The sequence below is a fragment of the Crocuta crocuta genome, unplaced genomic scaffold (assembly GCF_008692635.1).
Source record: "Crocuta crocuta isolate KB4526 unplaced genomic scaffold, BGI_CrCroc_1.0 scaffold330, whole genome shotgun sequence".
Classification (NCBI taxonomy): domain Eukaryota; kingdom Metazoa; phylum Chordata; class Mammalia; order Carnivora; family Hyaenidae; genus Crocuta; species Crocuta crocuta.
In genome coordinates, this window is record NW_027530521.1 from 2,109,793 (window position 1) to 2,137,222 (window position 27,430).

General features: G+C 39.2%; 1 protein-coding gene across 13 annotated transcripts in view; it reads left to right on the top strand.

Moving 5' to 3' along the window:
* Positions 1 to 27,430, top strand: part of PHF21A (PHD finger protein 21A) — a 191,130-nt gene that overhangs the window by 120,272 nt on the left and 43,428 nt on the right. For 12 of the 13 annotated variants that reach the window (XM_077767422.1, XM_077767430.1, XM_077767429.1 and 9 more), the window contains one exon: positions 21,119 to 21,322. In XM_077767422.1, the coding sequence (XP_077623548.1) occupies positions 21,119 to 21,322 (204 nt within the window). Of the gene's footprint in view, positions 1 to 21,118; positions 21,323 to 25,577; positions 25,625 to 27,430 lie in introns of those variants that run through there. The other variant, XM_077767434.1, reaches the window with a different exon arrangement.

Below are 27,430 nucleotides of genomic sequence, written 5' to 3' on the forward strand. Positions count from 1 at the left end.
GCCTATTAAAAGTAAAGCCCCTTTCCTTTAGTTAAAAATACACATTTTTTTGCCATGTCCAAAGCACCTCAGACTGAATCCCTCTGCCGTATAGCAGCACCACCCTGAGAATACTGACTGTTGTTAAGAGCTCTTTTGCTCTTGGGTTATTTGATTTTTACGAAGATAAAATCTGATGAAATTTCTTACCATATGAATAATTTGGTGATTGTAAGAATTTAAGGAAAATACATTTTAAAAATTTTAAGTGAAATTGGGAGGGGAGAACTTTAATCTTTGGTATGTCTTTTTAATTTTCTACTTTCTGACTCCATTAAAAAAAGAAACCAACTCTGTAATTTTGAAGTAGAGATTCTGAAATTACCACTTTTCTAAAAATACCACTTACAGCTGAAACTTAATATATCTAAGCATTTTAGTTCTGGGGATGATACATATTTTCATAAAGATGTATTTCCAAATGGAAATAGCACTGAGGCTTCTGAAATAGGGAACCTTTCCAAAACAGGCTTGTGGTTGCCTGGGTGAAGAATATTAGGTTGCAACACTCAGAAAGGAAATCCTGGCATAGGAAGCAATTGATGAAGGGCAAATATCCAGAGTCTAATGACGCTTTTAAAGGCACTTGTGTGGGCCTGCACGCCAGGCCTCGCCAATACCTCTCAAATTAAATCTTGTATGCCCCGTAGTGTGCTGATGCCCCGTAGTGTGCTGAGCCATGCTTATACTTCCATCTTTACCTCTGTTCTACATAATCTATCATTCTTATTTTTAATCTTCTATAAGTACTAGTCATCATCCTAGTGAGAATTGCAGCCTTTTCTCACTCTGCCCTTTGTGAACATGTCATTATAATAAAGCAGCAGGGCAGCTTTATGGTGTTTTAAAAATCAAGTTCATCAGCATTTTTAGACCATCAGTTTATTATTTAGTGTCATTATTAGGACTAGGAATACTGAATATTTTATAACTCTAATTTTATGAAAGATTTTCTCTTTTTTTCTCTAAGTGCAGTCAGGGGTAGAGAGGTATTATCCTCATTTTGTTACAGAGGAAGCTAATGCTGAAGAGAGGCTGAGTGAAGGCGAGAGTCACATAGATGGGGGGAAAGGAAAACCAGCATCCTGGTTGGTAAAGTTTTTTAGCCTTTAGCGCAAGTTCTTTCCTTGAACGATGGTAGAGGTACAATGTGTTCCGGGCTATTCTTGTTTAAATGGAACTCTTTATATACAGATTTTCTTTTCAAAACAAGAAACATCTGAGTTATAAAAAGGTTTGACCAAGGAAATTATTCTGGCCCTGTTTTTGCAACCATCTCCGATCTTGGTCTCAAAATAATTTTTAAATGGGTTTATGCCATTTGAGAGGAGGAGAAAAATTCACAGAAACAAACTTACCTGATTGTGCAAGTCCAAAAGGGTTGGAACTCAGAGTTTTCAAGCTTTAGTAACATTTCTGCAGCAGACACTTACTTATTAAACTAATTTATTTTATCTTAATTAATTTAATTGGACCTGTGTTTTAAGTCAAAAGGTACCATCAGTCAACTTAATGTTGAAAACGTTAAGGTTTTTTGTTTGTTGGGGACTTCACTTATTACAAGTATGAAATTTTGGCTTTTGGGGAGAAGGGACCTTAACCAGGATGTGAACCAGGAGCTGTGGAGGGCATTCGGGTTAGGGCTCTAAACTGCCTGAAATACATGCACAACTTATGTGTATATGTTTATATGACATAGGACATTTGGGGGGAAGACTCTTTAATTCTTCATTATGATCTTGAAAGGGTGAGACATACTCCCTCTCCCCAGTGGTAAGATCCATGATCTAAATCAGTTCTCTTATAAGGTTTGAATATAAAACATTTTATTTTCCCCCTCAAATAAAGAGGACTATGTATGAATACTTTTCTTCAAAATAGTGCTGTAAAAGCCAGAAGTGTTTACTGAGGATCGTTCTCAAATAGATCATAATGTATAAATGGAAAGAGATACAGTAGATTACTCTTGCATTCTGCTGGAAAGTTAATAAATTTCACAAGTTGTAGTAAGTACAAGTTACAAATTAGTTCCCTTCTGAAACATTAGCCATTTCACAATTATTTTGAGGACTAAGTATGCTAGTTATAAAAGCCAAATATAGAAACAAATCTTGAGGCTGGAGCAAAGGAAAAAGTCGCTCAAAGGAGCTCAACTCACCATTAAAACCCAGTCAGTGTGCCAGATTGTAATGATTTAAATCACTAATGAAATTCATGTTATTTGAGAGGATTTTTTTTTAACATTAAGTGAGGTAGTAATTTTCCAGTAGTCAAATTTAATGAAAACATTTACTCATGTAAATTGGAGCTTTATTTTTATATATTAGCTTTACTGTTTTATTTGTTTTTACTAAAAATAGTCACCCTTTTCTTTATATTTGCTCATGAAATCTTTCAGAACCACTTCTAGAAATGGCATCATTTTGCCATAAGTATTTTGTTTTCTCCCCCATCTAGTTTTTATGAAGTAGTGCTAACTCTGCCTTAATTTGATTTGGCATCCCTGCAATTGAACATTTGTAAGTATCGTGTATTATGGCCCATCTGGGTTGTCATAGAAACCAAAGACCTCCATCCTCTTCCCTCTAGTTAAAAATGGAATGCAAACAGGGCTTCAAAGTGACGTTTTTCTAGTACGAGTGACAGCCCTGTGAAGTGCAGAACAGAAAGGTTTCTTATTGGTTTTATTCTCCCATGGCCTATCGTACCAGTTAACTCTGATGCACAGCTTTTCTCTTGAAAATCTGGCAAGATACTAATGGAATTTTTAAAATGTAAGCATCAGGGGCGGGGGGCGGGGGAAAGAATGCAGTTAATCCTCTTCCTGCTCTTTTCTTAGACAAAAATGCAGTGTTGGCTAGCAATGTTTTTGTTTTCTTCTCCGGTGTTATTAGCTGGTCTGTTGAAACTGTGGGGCACGTGGCGGAAGCACAGATTAGTCACCACAACTGCGGCTTTCATTATTAGTCTTGTTATTTACTTCTCAGGTCAGGTGAATGTGGTTTTCTCTCATTAGAACCTACAGGCCCATTGGTTAACTACATGGCAGTAATTTATTAGAGTAGAAATTTGTTGAAATGGCAGCTGTAATGGCCTGTCATTGGACCTGCTAAAATATCATAGAGCCCTGTTTCCCCCACCTGGGTAGTCACAGAATCCTTGCCTTTGATGGGTTTTCAACTTCTGCGTTCCCTTCAGCTTCTGTATCAGAGCAGAACATGACTTCTGTGATGTTTCTGCTCCTAAACAGCTGTGTTAATAAATTCTGGTGTGTGATCTCAGTTGTGTTAGCAAAACATCTGGGTCTGATGGCCAAAGAGATGTTGAGCTGTTGGTGTGGCATTCCTCAGAGTTTAGAGTGTCAAATTCTTATTTTGACATAGGTTTTGAATTTAGAAAATGACACAAATAGTGACCTCCGACTGTGAGACAAATAATGAAAAACTGGCATCCAAATTTATATCCTAGTAGGAGTGTTTCAGAAGGGTTGGACTAAAATAATTAGTTGCGCTGCATAAGTTTTTGGTCCATTTTAAATCTCCTTTTTTTCAAAAGGAATCATTAAAGTCCTTAACATCTGCAATTTGACTATTAGCTAGTTTCTGGTCATTGTGTGCTTTCTTATCTTCAGTCCCACATCTCAACTAACAATAATTTTTAGCAATGAATTCAGAAGTGTTATGAGTATTATCATATATTGATGAAAGAGACCCAGCAACTCCTAATAGAGTATACGTAAGAGGTAGGGGTTAGTGGCTAGCCTATCTAAAGATGAGAGGATGTAGGGGTGCCTGAGTGGTTCAGTCATTAAGTTCCTGACTCTTGATTTTGGCTCAGGTCATGATCTTACAGTTGTCTGGTCCCTGGGATTGAGCCCTGCTCAGCCTCTGCGCTGACAGTATGGAGCCTGTTTGGAATGCTCCATCTCTCTCTCCTTGTCTGCTCCTCCCCACTTTCTCTCCTTTCTCTCCCTCTCTCTCCCACCTTTCTCTCTCCTCCCCTCTCTCTCTTTCTCTCTCTCTCTCTCTCTCAAAATAAATAAAGTGAAAAAAAGTGAAAAAAATAAACTAAAGGTAAGGTAAGAGAATGTAGTTTCCAAATAACACTATATTCCTTGGCGTATAGTGTGGAAGTGAGTAATTTGTTTTCATAGCATAGAGTGGGAAATGAAGTAGCAGTTTCTTCTTGTTAAACATGTTGCTTTCTTTAAAGTTTACAGTCTTTGCTTATGATTTGATGGTGCCAATTGTTTTTGTTTTTGTCTTTTTACAAGCAACAAGTGGTTGAAAGGGTTAACATGCTAGCCTCAACTTTCCCATCAGTTTAAAAATTAGAAGCTTCCCTTGATCATTATTTTCATTTATCAGTATCTGTTAAAAAAGAAAAAAAAAAGACTAGGGATGTTGCTGGTTGTTTAGTAAATGTCATCTTCCCACCAGCCTTGCAGAAGGTTGTGACTTTGCCTTAGCACAAAGGAATAGGACAAGCATTTCTATTCACCACGACTATGACTCATCCTCAGGAGAAAAGTTAAGGTGTTTGTGTACACTAGATACAGTAGGGCCTTGAACAAAATGAGATGTGATGAATTTCTTACCCACTAAGAGATGGAAATTCTCATATAGGTATCAGTCTCTCCTCTCCCCTCCTGCTGCTTTGTCATCACCAGTTATTGGTTGCTGATAAGCAACATAATACTTGGATTTTTTCTGATCTGTGTTTTTAGGTATATTTTTGCACAGTTTTTCCTTCTCTTAACCACCAATCTAGTAGCTGTTCAGCTCTTTTTAAATTACATATTTTTCTTTTGGGTCCTCCACAGATACATTTTAAATTTTCTTTCTAAAAATAGACATCCATTTTTCAAGTACATGTACTAGAAATAAGATAGGTTAATTCTGTATTTGGTTCTTAAAGGACAGTCTTCTAAAATGTAAATAAGGCCCAGTGGAAGTAGATATATACCTTTCATCGGGTACATATTTGTTTATCTTAATGTTAAGGGGCCTATAATCAGTCTCTAGCATCTAAATTTGCCTTACTCCATTTCTCCAAAGTAATAGTTTTTCATTATTATTGATAGTCTATTTTTTAAATTAAAAAACATTTTTTAAGGTTTATTTTTTAAGAGACAGAGACAGAGCGTGAACAGGGGAGAGGCAGAGAGAGGGAGACACAGAATTCGAAGCAGGTTCCGGGGTTCAAGCTGTCAGCACAGAGCCTGACGTGGGGCTCGAACTCACTAACTGCAAGATCATGGCCTAAGCCAAAGTCGGACACTTAACTGACTGAGCCACCCAGGCACTCCTATTGATAGCCTACTGTTAATTGTTTATCTCCCCCTAAAATTTCCTTAGAGTTAGCATTGCTCAAAATGTACACTATCCCAGATTTGATCTTTTCTCTGCTCATGGCTCCACTTTTTCTGTTGCTTGCTCTCTGTTTATATCTTTTTTAAAAATCTTCCAATAATTTTGCTTATTAATATTCCATAAGAAATGTTATAGTTCTTTTGCACATACATCTTCTATTTCCTGAAATAGTGTGTAAACTTTCAAAGAACATAACTTTAATATCATACCACAACAGCTGATACAATACTATATACTTTGCAGGTATGTTTAGTAAATATTGTCCTCCAACCTTATACTACTCACTATCCTATTCGGAGCCCTAACATCCTTTCAAATCTAAGATGAACGAGTGATTAGCAAAGTAAATACAAAACAGCAAGCAAAGTGATAGTTGTGTTTGATTCAGAAGATGTTCTGAGAACCTGTTCTAATGCTGCTTTAAATTTGTGTGCTAATCACACAGATGGAAACCCATCTAAGAATAAGTTGCCAATCTCTAAAACAAGGAAGACTAGAATGGTTTGTATTTGCAGTTCATGCCCTCGTCCTCTGGGATTCAGTAATCTTTTTAGCCTCTCGCCACAGTAGTGCATGTATATTCCTGAGTAGCAGCCTGATTGCTGCTGATGGTACTAAAATGTTTTGATAGAAGCAGAAATGTGCTGCCACCTTCCTCACGGGCCCAGCGTTCAGAGATGACCTGTTTGCACGGGGGCCTGCGGTGTATCATTTTTTTTGTACAAGAGCAGTAGAATAAGGTGTGACTCTAGTTGATTGAAGTGGTAGTTTCAGATTCCAATAAGGGGACCTATTGCTGGTGAGGGAGGTTGAAATTGCAGAATGAGTTTGCAGCATGAGGCAGGTCTGCCCAGCAGCAGGTTGATTTGCACCGGGAGGCAAGCAGCACACACGAACAGATGGCCCAACAATGAGTCAGAGCGACAGATCCTGAACAGGTAGATTGGCTTTCGCCTGACTCTTAACATGGTTATAGAGAGGGGCATTTTAATTTGTCTGCCACTCTCACAACTGAAAAACAAGTACTTAGTGAATGAAATTCTGTTCACTGGGAAATGGAAAATATGCATTATTAGGCAGATGAGAAATCTGATTGCCACTGGATCTGGACATTGAAAAAACAACATTTTCAGGAGCTGCTTCCTTAGGAATAGGTTGGCTTTATCTTTTGGCATATAGTCATTCAATATCATTATGGTGAATGCTTCAGCATGTAATGTGCAGCAAGAAAACATTAAAACTATATCTCAGATACTGGTATTTAAGGAATTATGAACTATGTAGTTGGAACCACCAATCTGATATCTGGGTTAAGAAAAGCATTTTTTAAAAGAATACTGTAATACTGTAAGTATCTTCAAAAACATACAGTTATGTAAGTTTGTAATGGTATTAAGCAAAAGGGAAATACTAATGGAGAAAATTGTTTAGTTTCATGCATAAAGCATAGAAAAAAGGAAGAGTATAGTAGAATTCCCAGATCTATCATCCATCTTCAAAATGTAAATGTAAACAATCATTTTTCTGCCAAACACTTTGAGAAGGACTAAGCATCTCATTAATTTTCTTTTTTTTTTTTTAATTTTTTTTTTTAATGTTTTATTTATTTCTAGGAGAGAGAGAGAGACAGCTTGAGCAGGGGAGGGTCAGAGAGAGAGGGAGTCACAGACTGAAACAGGCTCCAGGCTCTGAGCTGGCAGTCAGCACAGAGCCCGACGCGGGGCTCGAACCCATGAACCGCGAGATCATGACCTAAGTGAAAGTCGGACGCTTAACCGACTAAGCCACCCAGGCGCCCCAGCATCTCATTAATTTTCAAAAACAAGATTCTGCTGTAGTTTTATAGCTCTAGACCAGTGTTTTAAATATAACATTTGATGAAGGAAATACTGTACCACTTGAGTTCCTATGCTTTAATTCTCTGCTTCTTAGGTTATGCTTACCATAGATCAATCCTCAGTTGTATACATTTGCCAAAGAAAGTGAGGTTGCAGTGAGTAGCATCTTTGGGATGCCTGTTGACCTTTCTTAGGTCACCGTTCATTAGGGATGTACCCAGAAACACAAACTGTCGTGATGGAAACCTTATTCTGAGATGTGTGAAGACTGTGAATGCCATTAGTTAAAGCAGAGGTATAAATATAGCTACCTTTTGTTTCCCAAATAATTGGGATCCTATTCAAGATTAATTGTGCCAGTGCCTACTTCCCAAATTGGCTTTCGTTTTATCTGCTCAAGCATGTAACACCTAGCCTTTGCTCAGGGTAGAAAAAGCACTAATCTACCTTTGTGCATATGGAAAGTAGCGTTCCGGGTGCTGCATTAAAAACTACAGGAGTATGAATTATTAATGGACTAGGTCTCTCTCTCTCTGTCTCTCTCAAAAAGGGAAATCATTTATGTGGCCACTGTCAAGAAGGATAGAGATAGACTTAGTGCTAGTTCTTAACCAATTTTTTTTAAATGAGTTACTGGGGGATATGTAAGGAGAAATACTTTAGTACGTACATTACCTTCACAACATGCAGCTTGTAGACACCAGTGTGATCTAATTGTAATATAGATCACCCTGTTAATTGTGTCACCGGGTAAGCTTTAGTATACCGAGTACATTTCTTACAGGATCCCACATTACCAGAGGTTAGAAAAATAATAATAATAAATTTGGATTTTTAATATTGTAAAGATTACCAGAAGATTTTCAAATCACTTTTGGTTTAAATAAGTTGGTTTAAATAATTTCCCATCATCTGTTTGCTGGTTTCAGGCTTTACATGTTCGGTTTGTTTCTGTCCACACATGTATAATTGAGCTGAGTATGTGTGCCGATAAGTAAAGGAGCCGTGGAGCTGCCTTGAGCTTCTGCTTAAGTCTGCAGTATTAAAGTGTTTCTTTTGTTGCATGTGCTGGTCTTGCAGACTCTGTAGAGCCTTATCAAATGCAGCCAGTTGGTGCTGCTGGTATGAAAGCACAGGGGAGCTCTCATGTGGAAGGTTAATGGAGTGTAATTATAAAGAAAAATGAACTGCTCAGCCACTCTATCTCACTCTACCTGCACCAAGAGTGACAAGTGCTCTGATCTTTTATAAACCCGGGAGCAGAGGTTTAACTATCTAAAATTATGACAGTATAACTGTCACACAAACAAACACCCTGTGAAGTATAGGTATGCACCCCTGTGTAGGAATGATTCCTTCCTGTTACAGGGTGCCTCACTTAGGAAAGGAGTACCTTCAACCACCAAGAAAAGCTGCATGTTAAACACTGTACTTCCGTGTCATTTCTTCTCTTCCAGTCAATTTGTTCCATTTTCCTTTCCTAAATATGCTTTCTCCCCTTTGATTAGTGGCAAGGCTGACAGCCTGCACACGAGTAGGTCCGTTCCACCGTATCCATCAGACAAATACCCTTGCTTTCTCCAAGAAGGTCCATCTTACCTGCCCTCACTGCCACCCTGAAACCAACTGGGCTCTTTTAAAGGAGATGGCAGCAGCCATCTCTCTTCATTCTCAGCACCCGAACAGAGTAGGCTGTAGGAAGTCCAAGTACCACCTGACAGGATCTATGTGTAGCAGAGAGATTGCACACATTTCTACAGGCTCAAGATGGAGTTAGGTCCTTATGTCTTTCCGTTGAAAATATCACAGGAAATATTTAGTAAGGAAAATTGCAGCTGGGAGAGACAAGGACAGAGAAGGACCAAGAAGACATTCAAAGGGTGTGATGACTAGACAGATCTGTGTTACTCGTGTGTCACATTGCCAGTGAATGTTGCAAAGTCGTCCTGCTCCTGGAACGGCTGAAGGGTAAGCGGAGCTGGATTGCAGAACTGGGTTGATTTAGTGCTTTTGCCAGCTCAGCACAGAGTTGAAATAAGGTGTTGCGGAACGATGCAACAGCACAAAACCCCTGACACCTTGTTCTTACCAAGTCTGAAACACAACCACTCTTGGTGAGGCCGTGCTGCCTACTGAGATAAGTAAATGCAGCATCACGTCCATTAGGCCTGTGGAGACTAAGCAGAAGTGATGGCTGTGTCACTTGCACAGCAGTCTTATTGACTGAGCCCTTGTCTTACGTGATGGGTGGGGGAGGAGCAGTCAGGTTTCCTATAGCAGCTCTGAAAGCAGGGAGGCTGATTTTAAAACCTCTCTGTGTGGTTTATAATGCTGTCTCCCCAGTCCTTTTGCATATGGGTTTTGATCATCTGTGCTCTATTTTAAAAGCAGAATAGCTGTATGGGTTTTATGGCAGTATGATAAATCTGTTAGTGAATAAACATTTTAAATCCAGCTTTGTATTAGTGGCTGATGTGTAAACTTTGCTGTGATACACTCCTTTCAAGACCCACTAGAACCCAGCATTTTACCAGGTTAATGTTGCCAGTGACCATTCCGTTTATTAAATTGAAGTCATTGTTCCAGAAGTAAAGTTTTGGCTTGAGGTAGAAGGTTAGCAATAGAATCTTAAATTTGTCTATCGCACTCCATAGATGAAGATCCGTATCATTCTTGTCGGTTTGGCTTCAGTGTGTATCCCCTGCTCAGCTGCCAGAGAGAATACCTTTGATGACAGCATACAGTCTCTGGCATTTTGAAGTTATCCAGCACTGCCCAGCCCGTTTAAGAACATTCCCAGCCTTTCCAGGTGCTCAGAGCAGTTTATAGGAAATGTGCCTCCGAGTGGGCACAGTCACTGTAATTTGCTCCAGACCAACCTCTTGAGCTGTCCGTGCCTCACCTCTGGCTGTCACATTTCCAACCTTGACTGCATCCTGTGGCTTCTCTCCTGCTTGGCGCCTTCAGTTTGTTGCACAGCTTACTTCCTTGGCTTTCAACAGCCTGTCATTGTTTCCTGGCAGTTGACCGTACCTAGAGACTGATGTCCAGCAAAGGACATCTCTCCCCCTTGGCTCATCTCCCCACACCAGTATATTCTACATTCAGTCCATCCACTTGGATATCACCCAACCTCCTGTCAGCCCCAGAAGTGTTGGCTCAGACAAATGAACTCCAGCTCTTTGTTCAGTGAACAGAGCTCCATTCAAACTCGTTTTCCAGAGGATAAGGATTCCATATTCTAGTCCCTGTTTTACTATTAGGTAACTGTGTAACTTCGGGTTGGCCATTGCTCCCCATATGCCTTAGTTTCCCTGTCTGAGTCCATGACACTTGGTCAAATCTACCAGACCCAGTTTTTAAAATCTTATTTGAGAAGAGGGTAAGAAAATTTACAAGTGTAAAGTGTTATGTACATGCATGAGTGATTACTTAAGCTAAAAATATCACACCATTAGGAACATCGTGGAAAGCGGTACCACCATTTTTCATCTAGGGTTCACTCAGAAAGTTGAATTCCTAGAAGTTTATTGAATAATCCATATGTTGACAACATGAATTCCTCTTTTCTTAATCATGTAAATTAAATGATTTTGAAAAGCCTCAGTACTCAAAAACAAGAACCATTCAATGTAGGAGATGTTTCTAGTGTTCTGGTTGGATTCCAAATCCCGAATCCAAGTGATGACCTTTTGCTTACGATAATTCCCTGGACAGCTTCAACAAGGTAATTTCCATTTTTCTGACCTCTACAATGTGGCTGTTTTAAGGAGCTGCTTCCTTCAGCCCTGGAGACAACCCCATTTCCATGGTAGAGAAATTGATTCCAGTTCATTCTTATGCCGGTGTTTCCTGATGGGGAGGGGCTTAAATTATCTGTGAGGTCCTTTAAGCTGTTTTGATAAAGTCAGCACATTTATGGAACACATTATTACCAGATTTTTCATTCTTTTATATTTTGTAATGTAGTTTCTCTCTCTTCTATCTTCAGATATTTTATCTTAACCATATTCTTCTCAGTGCCCACTGATTACTTGCTTCGTATGTCTGCACCTCTTCCCATGAACATCACACCCCAGCCCTTTCAAGTGGTAAGATTTTAATGAACCAGAAAGCCATTTTAATTTTCTGGTTATCTGAAATCCTTTTTGACTCACCTCCTATTGTTGAAAATTTTTCTGAGTAATGGCTGATTTCTAGTAACTACAGTTCAGTGAATGTAATTACTGTTAAGGGATTGAAAACCGGTAGCCCCTGGGCTTAATCTAACCAGCAGAGATACTTTGTTTGCCTCACAGTGTTAAAAGCAGTTCTTACATTAGTGCCTGTACAGGGCTCTCCCTCTCAAGTTGACCCTAGTCCCTATCACTCCTTATTATCTCACAGCCAGCCTGCTTCATTCATATACGTTACCTGCCTGTGAGTTTTCAATCCCAGATTGAAACATTTTTTAATGATTTAGCTTCTTTGTAGTGTGTCAAGATCATCATTATGAGCATTAGTTTTCTGTGCATGGCACTTATAGAAAGTGTAGATCAAGAGATTATGTTCTTGCCGTTTAGAGATTCATAGAATTTAAGCAGAAGAGAAGACTGAGTGGAGACTGAGTGGAGTAGCAGTGGAGACTGAGTGGAGTAGCAGTGGAGACTGAGTGGAGAAGCTGAGCCCACGAATAAGTAATAGGAGTATGTATGTGTGTGTGTGTATGTGTGTGTGTGCACGCACGCGTGTGCACACACGCATGTACACACAGATTTTGTGATGCTTTTATGGCTTGCTATATCAGGTAGTATACAGATGTGAGGGTTCCAAGTCCTTACGAACAAGTAAAATAACTAGGGGGTATGGGGGATGGATGTGGGATTAGATATGAGAAACAAGAAGTGTTAATTAAGTCTGACTCTACCCCTGGCTTGAGACTTAGGACAAGTCACATAAGAAACTCAGAACCTCAGTGTGTCCTACCTGGCAGGCAATATCGATCCGATAAGATTGTTGTTGTTTTTATTGTAACCATGATAGAACTCACCATTGCCATTTTAGACTGCACCTAAAAGTCAAGAAACTGCTGTGGTACATCCAGACAATGGAATATTATTCAGTGCTTAAAAGAATGAGCTATCAAGCCACAAAAAGAATGGAGGAACTTTAGATGCATATTAATAAGTAAAAGAAGCCAATCTGAAAAGGCTACTTGCTACATGATTTCAACTGTATGGCATTCTGGAAAAGGCAAAATTATGGAGACAGTAAAATGATCGGTGGTTGCCAGGGGTTAGTGGGAGGGAGGGATAACAGACTGAGCACAGGGTTTTTAGGGCAACGAAACTATCCCATAGGATGCTCTAATGGTGGATAAGTGTCATTATACATTGGTCAGAACCCATAGAATGTACATTAAGAGTGAATCCTAGTGTAGTTGTGGATTTGGGATGATAATGATAATCTAGGTTTATCAGTTTTAACAAATATACTGTTCTGATGGGGATATTGATAGTGAGGGGGAGGGGATACAGAGGGTATATGGCAATTATCTGCATTTTCTACTTGCTTTTACTATGAATTTAAAACTGCTCTAAAAAATGAAGTCTATTTTTCTAAAAATCAAGGGACTGGTCTTACGTTCAGTATAGTGTTCTCCTGTCTCCTGACCCTGCACCGCAGTAATTTTGTTGGATGTGGAAACTGGAGAACAGTAGAGGTAAAAAGCGTGAGCTCCACTTTTAGTACTAAGAAGTATGCTGAAAGAAGATAAGAGCAGCAAATCATTTTTACTGCAGCCATTGCATCTTTTCTAAACCTTGGAGAGAGAGAGAGAGAGAGAGAGAGAGAGTAAAAACTCTAAATATTCTTATAGAATTGGATTTAGTGGTTTTCATAGCCTGTGAAAAATGTTTTTCTTCACACTTAAGATTTAATAAAATACTTAAATTTTTAACCAAATGCTTTTTATTCATTCAGAGATTATTCATGCTTTTCTTCCATGTTACTGAATCTCTAGCTCTCTTTGAGAAAAGTTCTAGTACTGACAAGTTAGAACAAAAAAAAAGCAGATCTACTCTGAAAGAGGAGTTCAAGTTTCTTCTGCCTCTGATGCCGAAAACTCAGACTAAACACAGAGTAGTGCAAACCATCCTTGGTCACGTGTCTTGGAAGATCCAGTCCCTTGAAGTTAACCATCTCTCATCTTGGCATCCTGTGTAGGTGATGGAATAGCTTCCTCTGTGTTGTTTTACGTGGGGTCTTGTCAGAAAGCAAATTTGTAACATTGTGCATTTTTCTCTCTAAGTGATTGTAACGAATATTCAGTGATAAACTACTGATATAGTGACTACTTTGTGAAATTAAGAGACACGCAGTAGCTTTGGAATATTTTTTAACCTTGTGTTTATGCTCTTATGGCAGATGATAACAGTTATATTTTTAAACATCCAGAGTATTGTTAAGGATGTGCTTTTGTTAAGATCCTTTCCAATTCAAAATGTCAGTGTTCAGTGATTGCTAAGACTGCCTTTTTTCACATGTAAGGAAAATATTACATAGCCTCAGAAAATATTTCCTACTTGATGTATCCTGTTTGACACAGTATATTGTTCTAATACTGTTGTCTTTTTCTCTCAAGAAAAAACTGCAGAATTAAGGATTGTTAAAAGATCCTCGCTTTTAGACATGACTGATTCATGTCCTAGTACATGTATTTTGCGTAGCAGTTGGTTATCTCTTCCAGCATCTTATTCTGTCTTGTGTTTTTGTGAAAAGAGGACTTTCTGCATTCTCTCTCATTGTACCCAGGGCTTAGAGAGGTAAAGCCATCTTTTAAGTGAGCAGTGTCCCATCAAATGGTGGAGGTTATGGGTTTTGTTCCTCTTTTTCCCTCTGCCCATTTAAGGATCATTATTGTACTTAAATTGTATTTTCATATCCAACTTGTCAGGGACAGCTACTATATAGCAGCCTCCAGTTATAATTCTTTTGTGAGGAAAACCAACTAGAGCAGCTTCAGGACAGAGCAAAGAGAATTTCTACAGTGTGTGGAACAACTCTGACACTAACAAGGCAATGCTGCCTTCTAAGTTGGGGAATCGAGCCACGAATGATGAATGGCAGTCGGGCGGTGTGTGCAGGTCTATGACAGATAGTTACAGAGGGTCATGCATTTTGATGAACTGGAGCTTAATTTACAAATTAACAGCCTCCGTGTCATATCTCGTGGTGGTACAAACACAAAGATTCAGACACTTTCTTAATATTAGCAGAGCAGCTAAATTGTTCAGATTATAAATGTTTCTTCTGTGATTTTTTTTTTTTTTTTTTTGGCTCTTCTCATTACTGTATCTAGGGTGTTTGCTGGGCCAGGTTACTTTTAAATTTGACATCTGTTTTATGCATTCAGAATATGACCCTGAACTGCTGTAGAGGTATAGGAAACCTGAGCCGTACCTAGATTTCTGTACAGGGAAATATTCCCTAATGTGTTTGATTTTTGAGATAAAAAGGCAGCAAGTAGCATTCTCTTTCTTAATCCTGTACTTTTTTGGGTGATTCTCATTAAAAAACTAAATAAAAATAAATAAAACATAAAAAAAATAAAAAACAAAATAAAAAATATTTGGCTAGATGTTAAAAATCAAGCAATTGAAATATAATTGACATTGGAAGTAAAAGTCATATTCAGTTAGCTGTTGCTCTGAGTTAAAAATTCATACTAGACAAACTCTGATATTCATTGGTTACCGTCCCTTATTTTCACATTGCCCTCGATAATTTTCTAAAGCATTCTCTACCTTTAATTCAGTTGATCCTCAATTTTTTTCCCAAGTAGACAGGACAGTATAGCTTAATGCTTCAAGAAACATAGAGAACTTAAATGTAAACCAAGTGGGTTCTGATTTTGGCTTCCTTCATCTTTTATTGTAGAGAACTATCTTACAACTACCATTCCCAGCATGCAGTGCTGTTTTTAGTCTGTCTCTGTGTTCTATTTTGCCCTCACATCTGGGTGTGTTACATATTGGAGAACTGTAGAGCTCCAGGGCCACATCTCTCTCAAGTACAGCAGCTACATTTTTTCTTATTTGTTGCAAATAAAGGCAGTTCCCAGGTGCTTATAAGGGTCTCTCGATTTAGGCAAAGTTTGACTACAGCAGTCTTAGTCTTTTATGGTCACGCAGAAGAAGGGGTGGAGTTTATCTGTTAGAGCATGAATGGACTAAGTAAGAAAAAACGTAAACTGCATTTCAATCAGGCTATCAAATAGAGTCTAACCCCCATGGAGATGGAATATAAATCCCATTGAAATGAATAAAAGGTCTAATCTCCTCTGGAGATAGGATATAAAAACCTATTGATGTAAATATCTGTGTGTGTCTGTATGTGTTGAAGGAAGAGTAAACCCCAAAGAATATTTTTTTAATTAAACAAGCCAAAGTCTAAGCAGTGCCATGACATGTGTAGTCTCTACCATCTGTTAAGCATCCACATAGAGAATTTTGAACTTTGTTGAAAAAACTGGTAATTCCAACTGCTGCTGTTTCTGAATTCAGGTGTATTGTACTCTCCTAGTTCCCTGACGCTTTGCAGAACTAAAATGAGTGTCAGTGATCCCAGCTCCCTAAGACCAAGCAGATCCTCTTTAGTGGATAGCATAAACAGTTCAGTGCCTGAGCTGAGATGACTGTAGATACTGCTTCTGTCAAACAGGTGGCGTGTTTAAAGGGTATATCCCATTTTAAAAGGCGTTTCTATAGGTTAGAAACGGTTTAATTCTAACGCTAAAACTCAGCATCGGAGAGTTCAGGGAAAACTTTCTAGTGCCTTACAAAACAAATAAAATGCAGTTATTTTTAGTTAAGTATATTTTTATGTCTGCTGCTGCCAGTAGTCCTCCCCCTTCTCTGTCAAAATCCTGTCCTGTGTGTCTCCCCTAGAACATTCCCTCTAATAACTTTAGTGCATATCCTTCCCTTTAATTTCACTTAGTGCATTAGAAGGGGCTTATTTTGAGTTTATTGTCCTTTCCTTGTGTTCCTCCTCATAAAATGGTAGAGTCTTCACTCAAAATTCTGTTTCCTTTTTTTTTTTTTCTATTTTCTTTTATTAAACATACTTTTTACCCTGGATTTAATTTTGTCATTAATTTTATGTCAGCAGCACATACACTGTTCCTCAGAGGATAATTATGTGGTGGCATTCTGAAGACTGTTCTGTCCCCTTCCTGGGACTTCAGTGTTGCCGTATGTTGCTGTTACTTACAAATGCAGTGTTTGAATTTCAGACAGTAGAAAATGTGTGTGTGTGTGTGTGTGTGTGTGTGTGTGTGTGTGTGTGTTTCTGGGTAAATTCTGACTTCAACAGATGTAAGTTTCTCCATGTTAGTTTCTCTGCACACAAAAATTCAGTAGCCCTTGTTTTGTTTGAGCATTTGGTAAGTCTGAAGTCCTGCAAAATTTTTTCACTGCATTTAGGTAGGAAGATAAGTAAGATTTGTTCTTGGCTTTCTGTGTTTGTGAAAAGTTTCTGTCTCTGGTATGAAGGGTGCAGGTTCTGTTTTCGTATTATATGGCTGATTCGTGGAGGGGACAAAGGATGCGTTTTTAAGGTAGTACTGTGTAAGGAGATGTCTGGGTGCGTGTGGCCCCCTCATCACTGATACAAAACAGATAACACAAAATGGAACACAGACAGGTTGAATGACTGACTGATCACTGGCATGCAATTATGGAGGGCAGGGCCCAGCACCTGGAGTTCCTTTTGAGAGAAGCTTTGAAAATTTGTGTGACGATTTGATGGAAATAAAGTGGTGGCTTGATTGGAAGGGTGGGGGCTGTCCTTCCATCTCTCCGTCTCCCTTCTATATTGATTAGTGTCCTGGGACTTGGAATGACTGACTTACATAGCTGAAACATGAACCCCTTTTTCTGTTGAGTTGGACCTACAAACTTCCATATTTTTCTTTGGGATCCATCTTGCTGTTGTGGGAATGTGTTGATAGTATCGCTGAATGTCACAATATTGATCACCGTGACTACCTGTCTCAGAAACTGTGACTTGAAGTGTTATAGGCTCTGTGAACTCTTCTGCCTGAACAAGCCCTGATAAAACCTAGTGATGAGAATGTCAGGGGAATCTGAGGCTTGGAATTACATGCTGGGCTTACAGAGCAGTTCTTGACGGATAGATTGATTGGAGGGGGTGGTCTTAGCCATTCTGGACACCAGACCCATCGGCCTATTGTTATAGAAGATATATTAAGGAAAGAAAGATGATCACTTACTGACTTTTCTTCTTCCCTTCTGCCTTTGTTCTTTGCCGCTTTTCCTTCCTCATCTCCTCTCCCTGCCCCCTTTTCTTTTTAACTTTCATTAACTTATTAGTCAGTGACAGATGGCCAGTTTGTGATTCTTAGCCTTTTCTCAAACCTTCAGGTTAGTGTTCCAAGATAATTAGCTACATTCCAAGGTCTCCTTCATATGTGAATAACATTGAAAGTACCAAATTGTTTATTTTATATAACCTTCACTAATGACCAGCAAAAGTCATTGCCAAATCAGAAGTCATGATTTCTTTGTTTAAAACATGTAATAATAAAAGTATAAGCTCCTTCCTGTTGAAATGGGAAGATGCTTAAGAACTTTGCGTGATAGAGCACATAGCTAAAATTTATGAAATTCGATAGCAGCATTCTCTCACTGCCACCCAGAACTGGTTCTCCTTCAGGTCAAGGTCCTGCTGGAGTTAAAGTGACTGGTGTGTTTGCCAGCGCTGCAGGACTAAGCTCTAGAACAAGACTGGATTGTGGAACTTACAAAACCCAACTACAGTGCACGGCAGCTCTCCCTGAAAAGAGTACACAGGGCTTCTGCCCGCCTGAGTGCCTCCACTGCTAGAGCTCACCAAACTTCAGATCGTTGGTTTTCAAAATGCAGTGACAGATATTTAAGTGACAGAAGACATCAGTGCTTCCTTCAGACCTTGAGATTTTAAAAAATGTCATAGGCATGCGCAACTACACACTTGGTATGCTTCTAATGTGAATACAGCAAGGAGTTCAGGAGCAATGCATTTTTCTGCATGGCACTCTGAAATATACCAGAATCTTCTTTCAAAGAAAATTTTACCCAGCTCATATGATCTTGACCTGTTTCCAATCTGCAAGGCTTTCTTCTCTTCCTGTTTTTTGTTTTTTTTTTCTTCCTTCTCTCAAAGACTAATCTAAGTTTCCAAGTATTTTGATCCCTGTGCCTCCCCACTGGTTCTACAGGCTTTGTTTCAGGCCCTGGGGGAGGAACAGTTGTGAATGCACTGTGACTCACTGCCTCCCACTTTCCTGATTCTGGTTCTGATTGGTCGTCACCTTGTTCTAGCCATATGGCTGCAGAGTACTCTAGCCTGCATCCCTTTCTCGTTCTTTCCCCTACTGTTCCCTTCTGTTGTACACAGCACTGGGAGTGGGTTCCGGGCTTTGTCTCTGGCTTCTGGTTTACCCCAGTTAGGCAGTAAGTAGGAGAGTGCACTGTATTTCCCAAGGGTGGCTGTAGAGGGAAAAAAACACCCTTTCCTTTTGTGCCTGGTATAGTAATCGTTTCCTGTGCTGTTTTTGTTCAGAGTTTATATTTTGGCAGGTATCACATTTGTGTTATATTATTTCCTCATGGTTTCCCTCCTCCCCAGATTTAAGCTGGGTTTGTTGTTGTTGTTGTTGTTTGTTTTGTTTTTTTGTAGATGTTCTTGGAGTCTCTGTCTGGGGCTACTGATGCTACACCTTAGCTAGTTTGTTACTGTGTTTGTTTAATGCTGGTTATATGTTAGGGAGCGGGACTGAAAGCAACTCTGAATAATTTAACTGGTAAGTGTCTTAATGTTCTGGCAGTCACCACAAATCTACCTGTGATACTCAAATTATCTGTACTGCCACCCCCACCACTTCCCCTTCTAAACTGCATCCACTTAATTACTCTGTCTTTTATACTGGAGAAATAGGATTTTGAAGACTTGAAAGTTAATTTTTTATAAGAATTTGATATTTTTATTAATTTGCATTTTTATTATTCTGCAGATGGTTTCTGCAAAGACTATGGACTCTGCATCCTTTTTTTTCCTTTATAATATTTAACTACTCAAAGAGGCAGTGCGAGCAGAATATAAAGTTTAGCAGACTTCCCCCCCCCACCAGAAGTAGCCTTTATATGATATTTTCATTGTCTAAAAAAAGTTAGTGATAAAAATATTTAAAAAATCTCTCAGAGACGTATTTTGTATTGGGGTGCCTGGGTGTCTCAGTCGGTTGAGCATCCAGCTTCAGCTCGGGTGATGATCTCCCAGCTTGTGAGTTAGAGCCCCACATCAGGCTTTCTGTCTTCCTCTCTTTCTGCCCCTCCCCTGCTGGTTCATATTCTCTCTCTCTCTCTCTCTCTCTCTCTCTCAGAAATAAATAAACCTTAAAAAAAGGATATATTTTGTATTGACCTAAAGTTTTAAAAAATCCATTTTGTAAATATTTTAATGTTCAAATATGTTAAGCAAGTAACCTTATAAGTTTGAATTCTTGGGAGAATATGTGCAATGTAATTGGTTAGAATCATAAGCGGGAATTTGAAACTCAATCTGGCCATATGGTTTACTTAATCCTTTATTTAAAGATCTTCACTTATTACTTCTTTTCTCCATTCATAATCTGTGCTAGAAAATGGCAGTCTGTTCGATCAGAAATAACAAACCTCTCAGCTGGTGAACTCACTTGAAGGTGTGTGAGGAGTGCTGCTTATACCTGCTTCCTGCCATTAGGGCAAGAGAAGCAATCCAAGGGTGGCCCCAGGTGGTTGGTTTTTTTTTGCTTGTTTGGTTTGGGTTTGGGTTTCGTTTGGTTTTATATTACATGTTCTTAGAGTCATACACAGGTCTCTGGTCCTGTCACTTTAAATGTCCTGTGAAGAGCCGTTTCCTTAGCCGCATAATTTCTAGCCCAGAGTATAGTTGTGAACAAAATGTCCCTGCCTTCATGGAGCTTACATTCTGTTGAAATATAGTATAGTAATGAAAGTATCCAAATATGCATTTTTCTTGGGTTTGAACAGAGTCTAGAAAATTCAAGAAACCTTACGTTTAAGTTTTTCATACCATGTAACTAAATTGCTACTCTGCCTAAACAAACCTGTGTTTCCACAGATCCTATCCCAGCAAAGAGGTCCTACCCATGAGTTACGCATTTAAGTAATTTAGAATGACTATTGTTTGTATTGCGTTATTTCTGGGATCAAGGTTTCTCTGACTAAAAGTCTACTTAATGTTTGAAACTGACATAGAAACATGATGTTGGAGTAACAGAAATTAGCATGGCCGCTGTCTGTGTTATCAGATAAAAAGTAAAATGACTGGCAGTGTACCAGTCACAGTTGTGAGCACTTCACACCCAGCAGCTTGTTTGGTACTCATAAGAACCCTGAGGATATTGTTAATCACCTCATCGCACAGAACAGGAAATTGAGGCATGGATAGGTTAAGTAGCTTGATGAACATAGACCTGGTAAGTAGCAAAACTGAAATCTTTGTCTCCAGAGCCCTGTCTTCAGTGCTATGCTATATTGCCCTTCCAGCCTAGCATGCCAAGCTAATCATAGTCAAGGAGCCTGAGCTCTGCTATGTGATCTCCATTATGTTTCCTTCTCATCCATGTGGCTCAGTTTCCCTCAATACATAAAATGTTAAATGTTTCTCCTGGTATGGGTTTCTCCTTTGTGGAATCTGAATTTTAGATGTAACAAGTTCTAGAGTAAGCTGGTTACAGAAAGATGTCAGAGGCATATGGTTGCTTGCAGAGCTGATAGAACAATATTCTGATAGATACTATTTCTTTTTGTCTTCATTGGGTAGAAAAGAGTAGTTGAACAGCTACGGAAGAACCTGATAGTAAAGCAAGAACAACCAGACAAGTTCCAGATACAGCCATTGCCACAGTCGGAAAACAAACTACAAACAGCACAGCAGCAACCACTACAGCAGCTACAGCAGCAGCAGCAGTACCACCACCACCACGCCCAGTCCGCTGCGCCCTCTCCCAACCTGACCGCTTCACAGGTAAAAGTGTGGATGGAGCCCCGCAGGCGCCCTCGTGTAGGCCGAGTCGCTGTCGGGCGTGTAGAACTGGGGCCTGCTGAAGACAAAACTAAGCTCAACTAGACAAAACTTGCTTTGGTTACTTTTTCTATACTATAAACCAGGGCAAAAATCACTTGAAATTCATTGACAGAAGGAAATGGCATGACTGAGGAGCAAGAGTTACCTGATCTCCCACCTGCCTACGGAAGCGGGGAAGGGTAGTCAGTGACAGAGCAAAATCACTTCTCTGTATTAGAGCAGAACGAAGGTCTTATTTTGAATTTCTGGAAGTATTTATTTGCACTTGTTCTAAAAGTCTGTGTGACTCTGCCTCTTCTAGGATTGTTTTTCTGGAATTCTTGGCAGTTAGATGTGGGAATTCCAGGAGCAGTAGCTTTGGAACCAGGTAGAAAGGCTTTCAGAAGAAGGGTGATATATTTCCATTATTCGGGGAAACAGAATACTCCCTTCTGAGTCCATATTCATGAGCATATGAATCTGAACGAAATCTGAAATGGAAGCTATGGGTCGAAACTAGAACTGAGAATTGGAGGCTTACTAACATTCTAACTTGGTACAGCCCTGCAGATGTTTTTACTGAAAAGGGCACTTAAACTAGCATATGAGGATAGAAAGGCAATCAGGATACACAAAAAGGACCTTTTTGGGAATAATGTTGGGTTAAGAAAGCCACTCACGCTTAATCTGCACACACCGACACATAATATGGGCACACCTTTTCAAATGGGATGGTCGAGCGGTGGCTCCAGATTCTTCAGGGACGTGACCCCTTTAAGACTTTGTTGAAAGCTGTGGGTCCTCTCTCCAGAATAATACACATTCACACCTAATACACTCATTTTTGCACATGATTTCAAGGACACTGGGAGCTTCTGAAACCTAAGCATGATGAGCACTTCTCACCTACCAGTACCAAGTCTTCACTGTATCTTTATATGTAGAGAAAAAGATTATAGTCTACTTGGTGATTCACTGTGTATGGACATTGGGCTGGTTCATCTATAACATTTTGCAAGTGAAGAATGCATTACTTCTAAAAATACTAGAGATTACTAAAGAGAAGTAACATTTCGTGGAGGTGGCTGTTTACCGCCACTCTCCTGAGTGCTTTACATAGACAACATACACAGTCCTTATCTGAACCCTAAAAAGCCTGGTATTATTATTATTATTATTATTATTATTATTATTATTATTGTTCCATTTTTTAGAAAAGAAAACCAAGGCATAAAGAAATTAAATAGTTATCTAAAATCATAGAGGTAGTATGTGTGGTAGAGCCAAGATTTGAACCTAGATGTTCTGGTGAAAAAATCTATCCATTCACTGCTCTTCTGTACTGCCCCATAATACCAAGAAAAGAAATGCCAATGTTCTAGCAAGTGCCAAAGTAGGAGAAAGAGTAATTCCTTTGTAAATCAGATAGCTAGAGTATAAATTTTACCACGATCTCTACTCCAAGGCTATTTGACAATTAGGCATTCAGACTGACTTTTAAAACCCCCTGACCAGGATTTATATTTCTTCCAAAGGATTGCTTATCAGATTACTTTTGTTGGAGTTGATTAATTTGTTCTCTTGGCAAAATATAGTATGATCAAAAGTGTTTACATGGAAGGAGTGTGGTAGAATTCATTATTTCCTAATAAGTTTCTTAACCCAGAAACTTTCTGTTCAAGTAACATTCCCTGTCCTACAAATCAGAGGAAATACTTATGGAATACTTATAATAGCTATTCCCTTCCCTAGTAGTCTGAGTTCTGTGCAGCTTTGGGATGGTGAGTGACGGTAAGGGGTCAGGGGCTACCCTCAAAACAATGTTGTTTGGCGTCTCTCCACCTGGTAGCCCACCTGATATATTTAACTGATTTATAAGCTAAGCTGGTTTTATATTATTGTTTGTTAAATGCAGACATTTAATGTTAAAAACCAAAAGACTCAAGTTTTTGGTTTCTGTCTTTACAATAAACCCATTAGTATTTATCGGATGCTCTCAGGATTCTAGATTCCGGTGGTTCTGGACCCTGCCTAGAATCTAGTCTATTTCATTTTCATTCATTCTGTAAATATTTACTGGGTCTCTATTATATGTGAACACTGTGCTAGGCCATGTATAAGGTAGATTCACAAATACGACAATCTTTGTCTTCAAGAATTTTGAAAATGTAGAGGAGAGGAAAATGTAAACCGCTGATGGAGAAGAATAAAATGAAAGTACCAGTGAAGATCTATGAAAAGACCATAAGGAGAGAGTCGTTTTAACTAGATGGATCATAGATGCTTCATATGAAGTGGCATTTGAGCACACTATGAATTCAATTTCTGTGAAGGAGCAGAGGGGAAGAGCATCACAGATGTAGAGAACAGTGTGGACAAAAGCATGGAGTCACAAAAGTAAACACATGCCTAAGAAATAGCAAGGAGGTTGGGGCGCCTGGGTGGCGTCCGACTTTCGCTTAGGTCATGATCTCCCGGGTTCGTGGGTTCGGGCCCTGCGTCGGGCTCTGTGCTGACTGCCAGCTCAGAGCCTGGAGCCTGTTTCAGTCTGTGACTCCCTCTCTCTCTGACCCTCCCCTGCTCACGCTGTCTCTCTCTCTCTCTCTCTCTCTCTCTCTCTCTTCTAGAAATAAACAAAACAAAACAAAAATCTATTAAAAAAAAAAAGAAATAGCAAGGAGGGTGACATGGCTGTAGCGTGGACTCTGGGAAATAATGGCGAGGGAGAGAAAGGGCGAAAGAGGCTAGCTTGTAGAACCCCCCCAAAACATGACAGAACTTTTGGGGTTGGAGGCAGTCATAGGGAGTCATTAAATGTTCTTGAAGTCAAGGACATATGGGAGGTTGCATATGTCCTATACTAAATATCTAAGTTCAGAAAGGGATGGCTATTAAGTAGCAATTAATATAGGCAAAGAGGAGATGCTAGGAAGAGAAACATTTTTATTCTAAGTCTGTGGCTAGCATGGACCAAGGGGTATGGGGGCGGGACCAGTTCCCTTTACTCAGTTAACTCAAACTCATCTTTGTAGGTAGATTTTGAACTTTTTTCAATCTGTAAGGAAAAAAAGATTAAGAGTTGAATGCAAGTATACCTTTCAACTTCTATTCACACCCTGTCATTCACACCCCATACATTTAACAATGTAATACAAATGTAAAGAAGGATGCAGTTAATAAAACCAAATAGAAAATAAACCCTTATGGCCAAAAAGGAGGGTGGGGTGTTTCTATTTGTAGTCCTCTGAGTGTGCAACGGTTACCTTCCATTGAAAATTAAATGAAAAAAGTCTAAAATAGATACAGAAGTTCATTAGAGCCCATAGTAATAATCCTTCTAAGTTCTCATTTGTTCATTAGAGCCTGTTTTAAATCAATACTTCATGTTCTGCAGGTAAACAACAATAATAACTTAGTAAAAAAAAAGAAAATAAAAAAGATTTTGCTTTTAGTGTTCCTTGGCCTGTATTTCTGCATTAACTTCTACTTCGTACAGTTTGGGTTTTGTCAAAATTAACCTCTTCATGAAACTGTGTGGAAACTGCTTCCTTATCTTGAAGTTGATCACAGTTGGGTGGCATCAACCAGCCAGATACTGATCACAGCTTCCAGAAAAATAATTTTACTTGTTGCACACCTTTCCTCTCTCTGTCTTCTCTTCTTCCTGCCAGAAGGGTCAGATGTTTACATTTAGATTTCAGAATTCTAGATTCTCTTTGTCATCTAAACTCTAACATTCCCAAGAGGTCAGTTTATATTTCCAAGTACTTAGAATACAGTAAGCAACGGACCAGGGGTAGAGATTTAAGCACTACCTGTGTCAATACCTGGTGTCAATAAGTAGTTAGTAAATTTATATTTTTTTAAGTTTGTTTATTTTGAGAGAGAGAGAATGTGCGCTTGTGCGAGTAGGGAAGGGGCAGAGGGAGAAGGAGACAATCCCAAGCAAACCTCTCACTGCCAGCATAGAGCCCAATGTGGTGCTCGAACTCAGGAACTGTGAGATCAAGACCTGAGCCGAAATCGAGAGTAAGACTTTTAACCGACAGAGCCACCCAGGCGCTCCATAAATATATTTTTCAGAAAGTTTTCATTGGTAAATATAGTACCAGGTCTTGGGCCTGTATATACAGAGAATTATATAGATGCTAGAATACATGTTCTGAAATTAGCTACAACTAAATGTAAAGTAGAATAAAATGCTAACTTAGGATGTGAACAAACTTCTTAAGTTTTGGGGTTTTTTAAATGTTGCAGTTAATGGTAAGTATTATAATTCAGGTGAGTTTGAGGTTTTACCCACTTTTTTAGCATAATCACTTTAGGATTATTCAAAATATTGATGATAATTTACCTGAACCAAGGATGCCTCAAACAAAATTACATGACCTCTTTCAAAGCAGCCACGATGTGCACAACCATTTTTAAAATCCATGTCAGTGAGTTCTGCTGATTAGAGCTTTCACTTCCATAACTTGTGCTGGAAAGAAGATTGAATACCATCTGGTGTGAGTTGCTCACCACATGAAAAGTTCTTTGTATTTTAATGTCTTACACTGAAAGATAGGGCTAATATCACACCAGGTTAAAAACACTTGTTATAAATAGCTGGCAATGTAAAGTCAGTCCTTCTTGCTATACTCCCATAATATTTCTAATGATAAATAGTATTTTGCTTTTATTTGGTTTTTATCATGGATAGATAGTAGATGACCTGCTACTTCCCAGAATAAATATCAGTGTTCCCCTCTTACTCCCATTTCACTTTTGAGGAGGCAGTGGCAAGGGCAGTGAGACATGCCTGTGTTGTTGACTAGAGAAGAGGAAACAAAGATTTGGGTGATTTTAATTACAAGCATTAATAAGCATTGCTGATAGGCTATGATGGGATAGATGAGGCCAGATCATTAATTGTTTTTAATTGAAAGAAAATAAAGAGGTTAAAAGATGACATGACATATGTGTATGTTTAAGGCAGAACATAGAAATGAAGAACTACATAGAAAACAACAACACCACCACCACACAGGTACTGACACAGTCGCTGAAATAGAAATGCACAAGGGGATTTGTCCAGATCTATGTCGGAGACAGTGGGGTCCTTTTCACTGCAGTGCTTTTCAGAGCAATGCTGTCCAACAGAACCTTCTGCCATGTTGGAAATCTTCACTGTCCAGTTTGGGAGCCACTCGCCACAAGTGGCTCTTGAACACTTGAAATGTAGACAGTGTGACTAAGGAACTGATGTCTTCATTTTATTTTGTTCTGATTTGAATTTAAATAGCCGTGTGTGGCTGGTAGCTACCAAGCTGGACAGCGCAAGTGTGGAATAAGCAGAAAAAGGTGGAGTCGTGTCAAAGTCAGAACGAGCACGTGGGGCCAGATAAGCCCTGAAACGTTTGGCTCTGGAGTGAGTGGTGGCACTAGAGAGGAATGTGTGCCATGTAAGAAGATTGTTTGCATTTTCTTCTTTTGTAACTGGCCCCTTCAGTTACTCCAGTTGGAAGTCTGGAAACTCCAGCCATAGAGCAGCGGTGGCACTTTGTGGAGCATCAGTCAGTCCTGCCGCCCCTGTGCAGCCTCTGATCTATACGGCCTTTTGAAACGCTGGTGTTTGTTTCCACCTTGTCATGTTTCGCTGGATCTTTGATCACTTCTGCAGCAGCCCTCCAGAGAAGAAATGGTAGTTAGGGACTCACGTTCCTTTGGTGTCGAGAGCTGGTATTTACAAAACTAGTCGGTTAATAGGTTTTACTATCTAGAGTTTTGGATTTACTGCCTCTGAGGCAACTATTGTGTACATCCTCACGCGAGTTTCCCCGCCTCCTCTCTAGGGTGACACTCAAAAGGATGAAAAGACACTGTCCTTTCATCCCAGCTTTTGTGTCACAGGAGGCAGATACCAGAATTATATGAGAGCTTTCTTCATATTGATGAGGTTGTAGCAATTAAAGATAGAGATGGTGTGTACCTCATTGATTTGCAACTTCTACAGAGTTTAAATTAATTGAGAGCACGAAAAGAATAAAAAACCAGAATAAATAGGTATGCTCATAATCTGTATCTGTA